This window comes from Mandrillus leucophaeus, unplaced genomic scaffold, assembly GCF_000951045.1.
Source record: "Mandrillus leucophaeus isolate KB7577 unplaced genomic scaffold, Mleu.le_1.0 Scaffold257, whole genome shotgun sequence".
Lineage (NCBI taxonomy): Eukaryota > Metazoa > Chordata > Mammalia > Primates > Cercopithecidae > Mandrillus > Mandrillus leucophaeus.
Window position 1 is genome coordinate 1752962 of NW_012102665.1, and position 9858 is coordinate 1762819.

Here is a 9858-nt window from a genome sequence, read left to right on the forward strand (position 1 = left end):
AGAATGTCAACTGCTCCCGGCTCTGCAGAGATATGGCCCAGGTGACAGGGTTATTGAGAGGCCAAAGGGACCCTGATCAGCCAGTGGTGTCTTTGGAGTAGGTGCTGCAAGCCCTGGGAGGTGCTACTGCGCACGTGAAGGCTGGTGAGTTGGCCGAGGGCGTGGAACTGGCTCCAGAGGGGAAGGAGTAAAGGGAAGGGACCTTCTGGGACCTGGAGAGCCTTGGGAGGCTGGAGGCAGGAATTCCCTGCCATTGCCTGAGGCCTGGTTTGGAAAGTGCAATGCAGTTTTGGCATGGTGGTTGCTGGCCTGGAATGTGGTGGGGTGAAGAGCACAGCGGAAGGACACACTGAGTTCCTGACCATCCAGTGACAAAGGAGCAAAAAGACCTTGGAATCCGTGAGAAGGCAGGAGAAGTTTCTGCCGGGGTGGGACCGGACCTCTGGACTGCGGCTGGACATTCAGGTGGGTTTCTGGGTGGGAAGGCTGCCTCCCTCACAGGCCGTGTGAGCTACAACGGTTCTAGTCAGAAATGGTCATGACTTTTGACAGGGGCCAAGGTAAGGATACAGAAACGAATTCGCTCTGATGAAAAGAGCTGGAAGGAACTGAACATTAAATATGAAGCCTGTGGCTATAGTTAGAGTTTAGGAAGTAATCTATTTAAAATGGGATGCACATAGGTTGGAGGTAGGTAGGTGAATGTATTCAGATGATAATAACTAGTCTAAGTAGAAAGAATGAAGTATGGTTAACCAAAAAATGCCTGTGGAGTGCTAGAGAGATGTGATGAGAGGACGTGTGAGTGCATCTTCCTGTGCACTACGAAAGACCAGTGACGTTGAGATGCTGACAGTGATGAGGCTGGTGGGTCTTCTCCTGTCCCCAGCCTCCAAGATGGATACTCAAGAGTCCTTCCAGCTCTGATTCTCAGAGATCTAAGTGAGACGTGGGAGGTCTCACTGAACATTTCCAAGAGCTGCTTCTGAATCGTTACTGATGCCCTGAGTTCATGCATTTCAAGTTTGTGCAATGAAAGTAAAATGTGAAAATGCACCCCAAAATGTGAATATGCCCCCAATTCTTTGAAAGAGTTTCTAAGGAATAAATAATAGAGTGGTAGATTTCTGCCAGCCTTCTGCCTTGATCCTTGTTTCAACTGGCATATTTCCAAGCATGTTGCAGAAGGACTTTTTCAAATTGGGGCTTCTGTGATTACCATACGTAGAGAGAATTTTAAAGGGATCTTCCAAATCGTACATAGAATTTTGCATATGACTACATTTTAAAGGGTTATAACATTGCCTCCTTAAATACGCCACTGCATGCTGACCGGAAGGAATTAAGCAGATCTAAAAACCCCTTGCAGACGATTCACTCCAACATTAGATACAGAGTTGCAAAACTATACCAAATTAGCATTGTAAAAAATCACTTGCATTGTAGACACTATAAGAAAGTAGTTAAAAAGAAATTTACTTTGATTTTTTTTTTCATTATTTCCTGTGACAGCTGAGGACACTCATATTTGAGAAATGTTTTCATTTTCATTTAGAGCCTCCTTCTGTTTGATATTAGCAAAAATAACAACTCACTGTTTACATCCCATCTGTTGTTGGCGTCAAAAAATTCTTAATGGCCATGGAATTGATCATGAAGAGGGAACAAGGAGAGTCACCAAAAGATGAAAACTATTCTATTAAATGCCTTTGTAATTAAACTACTGGGTCTGAGAAAAAAAGTACCAACTAAATTTCCATGTATTTAAAATTACTTTTTTTGTGAAAACATATAGCAATTGGAAATCTGTCAAGGAAAGTAAAAAACTTTTCCCAGTGTTAATGAAATTTGATTCATGATATTTATCTACAAGATATAAATATACAGATGGATCCCAGGTACTCCGGAGGCTGAGGCAGCAGGATCACTGGAGCCCCGGAGTTCGTACTGGTGGAGAAAAACATGACTCACATGGTGACAAAGTACCAGGCAGTTGTAATGCACAGCCAGAGTTAAGATCCCTGCTCCTTAAAAGGGGTTCCCAGACTCATAGCATATTAGCGTCACTGGCAGACCCACTGCGTCAGCATGTGCAGCTCAGCCACGTCCCAGGTGATCAGCGATTCTTGGTGAGTCGTCATCCAAGAGCGTGTTCCTCCTGGCTTTCCCCGCCTCCCAGCTTTATGCTCTAATCTCTGCCTGAACCATTCTTCTCATGACTCCTGCTCTTTCTCCTTCCCACAGGGTAAAGTCCACACTTTTAATCTGGCCTCGAGCCCTTTGCAATCTGTCCAGTCTCCCCTTCAGTCTCTTTTACATCACATGAACCATCCACTCCAGTCAAAACTCCCTGTAGTTTTTGGCCTCTCAGATCCCATGTCATTCCTGCTTTCCCCCCTCATTTGAAACCTGAGATTAAACCCTGCCCGCTCTGGGAAGCCACTTCTAACTGCCATGACACAGCACAATGTCAACCTCACTTTCTTCTGGCACTTACTGTCTCACAATTCGATGAGCTTGGCATGCTGCCTTATGCTGTGATTTAATCCTTTTTAAAGGTTGAGATATAAAATAACGTAAAGTATGTAAACAGTCCTGATCTTCAGTGTTCTTGATTTTTTTTTAAACATCTGGATATGCCTTGTCCATTTTTCTTTTTCTGTGTATGTTTTATCTACCTATCTGTACTGAATATCATTTAAGGGCAAAAGCATGTTCTAATTTCTAGAAAGAAGCCCCACATGGCCAGCATGTTTTGTACTGAATCTTTCTCTGCACTGTCATTTAAAATGTTTTTAAATTTAAAAAAGTATTTGTTTTTATTTTTATTTTTTTGAGACAGTCTCACGCTGTCACCCAGGCTGGAGTGCAGCTATAATTTGCTATAAATATCTTGCTTTGGACTTTGGCTACAGAATTGCCAAGAGGATGTTGTGTTTTTGCAGAGGAAGTCCCTCCCTTCTACTTTATAATGTGCTTGGCCAGCTGATGCTGATACTATGCTCAGTTAATAAGGTTATCTTATCAGACTGGTACTTATTTTCAGCAGTCTTTTTTTTTTGAGATGGAATTTCGCTCTTGTTGCCCAGGCCGGACAGGCTGGAGTGCAATGGCACGATCTCGGCTCACTGCAACCTCTGTCTCCTGGGTTTAAGCGATTCTCCTGCCTCAGCCTCCCAGGTAGCTGGGATTACAGGCATGCGCCACCATGCCCGGCTAATTTTGTATTTTTAGTAGAGATGCGGTTTCTTCATGTTGGTCAGGCTGGTCTCGAACTCCCGACCTCAGGTGATTTGCCTGCCTTGGCCTCCCAAAGTGCTGGGATTACAGGCGTGAGCCACTGCCCCGGCCCAGCAGTCTTTTCCAAATCAAAGACAGCAGGGCAGGCACACAGTGTCCAAGCCTCATGGTCTGCCTGTATTTAAAAGGCATATACATTGGCATCCCTTCAGCAAGAAGCAGCTTTAGTAAGAAAATTCTCCAGTAGCACACACAGTATCATCTGGGCTCCTGAGCTGAAATAAACTAAAAGTAAAGTATTTTGTGTATTAATCCAGTCTACTTTTTTTCTTTCAATTCTAAATCCATGTTAGAAATTGTGCATTTGAAGGCGGAAAAATGAAAGGAAGAAATATAACTAGTAGTTAAATGGAAGATTAACTAGTTCCCTGATGTGTTTCAGTTGGATACTTTTGTAAATTATATCCATCTTTGGCGTAGGGAAGTTTCAATGTGAAAAAGAATCTTGTGGCCATGAAGAAACAATTACGGTGAAGAAGCCAGGGGGCCAGGCACACGGTGGCTCCCGCCTGTAATCCCAGCACTTTGAGAGGCCAAGGCAGGTGGATCGCTTGAGGATCAGGAGTCCCAGACAAGCCTGGCCAACATGGTGAAACCCCGACTCTACTGAAGAGAAAAAAAAAAAGAAAAAAAATTAGCCAGGTGTGTTGGTGCGCATCTGTAGTCCCAGCTACTTGGGGGCTGAGGCAGGAGGATCGCTTGAACCTGGGAGGTGGAGGCCACAGTGAGCCGAGATCGTGGTGGCACTCCAGCCTGGGCGACAGAGCAAGACTCCGTCTCAAAACAGCAACAACAAAAATAAGCCAGGGATCCTAGAAATACACGAGAAAAAGCCATACTAACCAAACAAAAATTTAAGTGGTAAGACTGAGGGTGAATTTGGAAAAATACCATGCTTTCTGAACCAAATCTACCTCAGAATTTTTTTTTTCTCTTTTTGAGACAGAGTTTCACTCTTGTTACCCAGGCTAGAGTGCAACGGCGCAATCTCGGCTCACCGCAACCTCTGCCTCCCGGGTTCAAGCAATTCTTCTGCCTCAGCCTCCTGAGTAGCTGAGATTACAGGTGCACACCACCACGCCCGGCTAATTTCGTATTTTGAATAGAGGTGGGGTTTCTCCATGTTGGTCAGGCTAGTCTTGAACTCCTGACCACAGGTGATCTGCCCGCCTCAGCCTCCCAAAGTGCTGGGATTATAGGCTTGAGTCACTGTGCCCAGCAACTCTTTTTTCTTAAGTATTTTTTAAAACAGGATGCACACTCACATCCAGTAACATGCAGTTTAAAATGATTTGACAAATTCCTGTGATTTACATTTCAGTATTTAATCAACTGCAAAAGTTAGGAAATAATTCATGGGCCTGTAGTGCTTTTGAAAATAATATTTATGACTCATAAAAATGTACATTCATAATAGTATGACATGAACATATTTTAAGAAAGTTCAAGCATATACAAGCATTGTTTAATCTCACAAAATATATTAATTTTGGTGGGAATATTTGCATTATAAAAGGGTCTTCAGTTTACCAAAGGGTTCAACACTAAGCTATTTTAAAAGTTCTGATTATTTTTTCCAATCTAAAGAGGGGTTAAGGCCAGGTGCAGTGGCTCACGCCTGTAATCCCAGCACTTTAGGAGGCTGAGGCGGGAGGATCACCTGAGGTCAGGAGTTCAAGACCAGCCTGGCCAACACAGTGAAACTCTGTCTCTGCTAAAAATACAAAAAAATTAGCCAGGCATAGCGGTGTGCACCTGTAATCCCAGCTACTCGGGAGGCTGAGGCAGGAGAATCGCTTGAACCCAGGAGGCGGAGGCTGCAGTGAGCCGAGATCGCGCCACGGCACTCCAGCCTGGGCAACAGAGCGAGACTCCATCTCGAAAATAAAATAAATAAAATAAAAGACGGGTTAAGACTCATGCCGTCCTCACACACGGCCCTGCACAAGCCTGTGGAGGGCAGGAGACACGACCTTCTAAGAGGGGCGTTCTCAGAGAAGATGCTGGGCAGGCAACCAACAAGTGTCCCTCAAAGCACACTTCAGAACAACATCCAAATATACAATAAATATGAGGGCCACTCCTCATCTACACACACCTGTCACACCTGGTTTTTTTCCTTACTCATTTACACTGGAACACATGTTATAATAGTGAACAGTTGGTTACGAATCTTTCAAAGAACTTGGAAGGGCCCCTATAATTATTTTCTGAAACAATGGAATTCTCTTATGGAAAAATCTTCCAGTGAAGGAAAGGGTAAGTTAAAAAAAACTTGAATTAACTTAGGTTAGAATACTTGCCAAGGCAAAAGTAAGTTGCTTTTCTCCATGTTTCCAGGCTATGAGAAAGCGGTGGCTGGCTACATGCTTTACTTTTCAGCCAGAAAATACGCACTGCCATTCCTGAGAAGACGGCAGGCAGCACAGCTGGGCTCCAGCCTTAAAGAGTCCAGCATTCTCCTTCCTTCCAGTCCTACCTCTTTAATTCTCAGACTTCCAGCTGGCTGGATGTATACATAAATGACTTGCATGGCTAAGTAAAACATCCCAGCTTATATTTTCAAGGTTTTCAAAGAGTTGTTGCTTTTGGACAAATTAATAAATGCAAATTAGAACTTAAAATGCAGTTCTAATTTTATTTCTATTTTTGGTTGTTAAAATCAAAACAAAACCTACACACACACAGTCCCAGGGTTTTCTCAAACAATCAACAGTTCTTTGGCAATGTTAAGAGTGTGTAACAAGACTACCGTGCTAATTAGCATGATTTATAAGACGTCTAATAGTGTCGAAACAGGAAAATAACTATAAACTTGTTCGTTTGAAAGACACTGTATAATGTCACACTTTCTAAGTCTTTTTAAAAACTCAATTTAGTAAGTAGAAAATATAAACGAACAAATTTAATTTTTCCAGATAATAAAGGAAGTCATACGGCATTTTTCCCAGTTACGCAAAGACAATTATCACATGAAAAATGTATAGAATGTAAGCAGTAAGAGAGCATTATGCAAAAATATCCTAAGGTAATTTCAGTATAAATTATGGGACGAGATTTATTAATAACAGACGTTATGAGATCAATTGCAGTCTCACTGTGAAGGCAAAAACAAAAAAGAAAACCCAAAGGATAAACAGAAATAGCACAGTCTACCGAATACACTGAATGGTGTTTATCTTTCCCCCCTCTTTAACTTGTATGCACCGCCTGCCATTCTAGATATTACCAATCACACTAAATAATATCGATAATAAAAACCAACCACCTTCAATCTGATCATTCTAGTCAGAAAACTGAATACAGTTTTGACCAGATCTTCGAGAAAGATTCATATACACCAAATTAACTAGTTCTGTTAAAAGGCTGCTATAAAAATACCATCATTACGAGCTATACAGAACTTTAGAATCCAGCTAAGAGTGGAGAAATACTGAATTTCTTAATTTATCTGGAGGGGACGACTGTAAACCCAAAGGTAGAAGAGCATTTCAGCATTCTGGCGTGTTCAGAGTTTCTAGGGTATAGTATCTCTCTGACACACAGAGAGCATTTCGAAGGGTGGCTATGGCCAGGAGACCTCAGAGCGGGTTCTGCCGTCACACTTGATCCCGAAGGCGGGCCAGTCTCTGAGACAGTTCATCCTGCTCCGCCGAAGCCACGCTCGTGCCCACGGAGCCGGTCTGCCCCTGCGGCAGCTCCATGTTGAGGTCGAGGCCCGCCTCGTCTGCCATTTCCTGGAGCAGCATATCCACTTGGTTCTGGGGAGTGGTGAGCGTCGTCGTGCTGCTCATCGTGTCCTCCATTTGCTGCGTCTGGACGTCCAGAGTTTCAAACTGGTGCTCGAATTTGTCCATCAAGGCAGAAATCTTCTCCAGATTCATGGTCTTCAGTGTCGCATCCATTGACTTCACCACACCAGCCATCGACTTGGTCACCTTGCCCATCGTCACCGCCGTCTGGACCCTGGCAGCCACCGCATCGACTCGCGCACTCATTCTCAAGAAATTCACCGCCTGGTTCTTCTGGCGGATGGCATTTTCGGCGTGGATCCTCGCAACTTCCATGTTGCCCTTCTGAATGGCCTTTTTGATTTTGGCCTTTTCGGCCTTTTCCTCCTTATCGCATTTTTTGGCACTCCTGCTCAGTTCTTTGGCCGCGAACTTCAGGTTGAACAGGTGTTTCTCCATGTTGGACATAGTCGGACGGCTCCTTGGGGTCGGCGGCCCGGCTGAGACGTGCGCGGAAGAGACAGAAGGTGAGGTAACTCCGCTCCCGGCCGCCGCTCCTTTGTTTTGGTCCCACTTCCTGTTTCTACTGTGCGCGGCGCAGGTGGTGACGTCAGAGCCCAGCGCCAAAGGCGGGGCCCGCGGGACGGACGGCGCCGGGGTGGGGCCTGTGGGACGTACGGCGCCGGGGGCCGCGCACGCAGGGGGATTCCGGCCGGACGCTGCGGCGCTGCGTTGTACCGGGTTTTTAAAGTTGCTAACGTTATTAGTAAATTCACAAAAATTAGTGCCCACACGCACTTTCTCAGTAATCTACCGAAGCAGACAATCTGTGGAGATCCGCGTGTAAAACTACCCAAGCTCCAAACTTGGCAGGCTTTATAAAGGGTGGCTGGCTAGCTGGCTAAAACCCAGCCGAACATCAGCTGGGTCTTCACACGAACGCTTGCTTTATTAGCATGGGTAATTTCCACTTTCTCAGGGGAACTGGAAACCACGGATACATTAAAAACAAAAACATCAAAACAATACATTAAAAACAAACGGGTCACTGACGCGTCTCCATCTTTGACTACGATTTGTGCCGGAGTTCTGTAATATCCTTTTATTGCATGGGTGAAAATAACCTTTAAAACTGTGGCACCACCAAATTTATACTTTGGCTGGAAGTTCAGCTTCTAGGTGAGTTGCCAGTAATTATCATCCAAAAATCGTCCCGTGGCTTAGTAATAAAAAGACCCATCTTTTGCTGACACCATTCTATCTTTTTGATGTTTTATAAATATCCATGGAACTTCACTCACATTTAAGTTTGACAGGCTAAACTGTCATTTTAAATTATGCAGGCAGAGTATGGTGAGATATTAGGACCCACACCCACGGGCATACATCAGAACTGTCACTATGTATTACGCCCTTTAAAAATGCAGGCTTTCAAATGGCAGCAATGTGTGCTGTCACTTTTTAGAAAGATTCCTCCGATACAGCAATAATAATGCAAGAAGACCGGATCTGCCCTAATGAGCTAGGCTGAAAATGAACCCTGAGAACGAATTCTGTTTGGAGATCATTTTAATCCAGCGGCCCACCACCTCGCTCAGCTTTCTGTGATAGCTTGCCAGTCAGTTTCACACCACAAGACCTTCTGAAGACATAGCTCTGATGTTTTCACTTTCTCCAAACCCTGGGCGTGGAAGCTAAACCTGCTGTGCAGCACGCTGGCTCCCTTGTCTTTCGCGCCCCTCTGCCAGTCAAAGCAAACTGCAGCACAGAAGTTGAGCATTATTTGTGTCATTTGGCCAGTGGGGAGAATGTGAGTGACGCCCCGTCCTTTGGCTATGCTGTTCCTGTTTCCTGGATTTACTGTCCATGCATCTCTGCCTATTGACACCCTGCCAGTCCTTCAAAAGCCACCTTCACCATGGAGCCTCCCCAGGACTCCTCCTCCGTGTGGCCATACTACAGGGCACATTGCCTGGCAAGGGGTCTGTGTGTATAGGTCACCTGTTACAGTATGAACTACTTGGATGCAGACAACACTGATTCCTTCCCCTCTGCATGGAGCCCAGCAGGTGCTCTGCACACAGCACCCACTGAATCCAGAAGGTGTTGCTAAATTTAATTTTATTTCAGAGGGGATAGGATGTTACCCTAGTTAGCAGCTTACCTATGGTTCCTTTTTGGCACTCAAAACTGTAGAACCCTTTTTCCAAATGAAACTCTTCTAGAAATGGAATATACACAACCAAAAAAAAAAAAAAAAAAAAGGGGGGGGGAGCTTAGGCCCCCTACTCTGCTCACCCTCCATTCTACTCTTCCCTTCTTTTAGGTCCTGGTTTTTCTTGGAGTTTGCAAACAAGTTTCTTGTCTAGCTTCCATGTCATGCTCCATAGTTTTCCTTTTTCTTTTCTTTCTTTTTTTTTTTGAGATGAAATCTTGCTCTGTCACTCAGGCTGAAGTGCAGTGGCATGATCTTGACTCACTGCAGCCTCTGCCTTCTGGGTTCAAGCGATTCTCCTGCCTCAGCCTCCCAAGTAGCTGGGATTACAGGTACATGCCAGCACTACCGGCTAATTTTTATATTTTTAGTACAGCTGGGGTTTCACCATGTTGGCCAGGCTGGCCTCGAACTCCTGACCTCAGGTGATCTGCCCACCTTGGCCTTGCAAAGTGCTGGGATTACAGGCGTGAGCTACTGTGCCCGGCCCATAGTTTTCTTAATGACAAATTCTGACTAGGTGAGATGGTTTGGAATATAATCATGAGAGACTCAGATGATGATGATAATAACAATTAACATTAATAAAGTATGCACCAGACATTGTTCTGG

The 9858-nt window shown here is 44.6% G+C and overlaps 2 protein-coding genes across 2 annotated transcripts in view; both read right to left on the reverse strand.

The window, feature by feature from the left end:
* Positions 1-9858, reverse strand: part of GNAL (guanine nucleotide binding protein (G protein), alpha activating activity polypeptide, olfactory type) — a 164520-nt gene that overhangs the window by 30619 nt on the left and 124043 nt on the right. The window lies entirely within an intron of this gene.
* CHMP1B (charged multivesicular body protein 1B) lies at positions 4577-7763 on the reverse strand. The gene has a single exon (XM_011983925.1). The coding sequence runs from the start codon at positions 7497-7499 to the stop codon at positions 6900-6902; it is 600 nt and encodes a 199-aa protein (XP_011839315.1). The 5' UTR covers positions 7500-7763; the 3' UTR covers positions 4577-6899.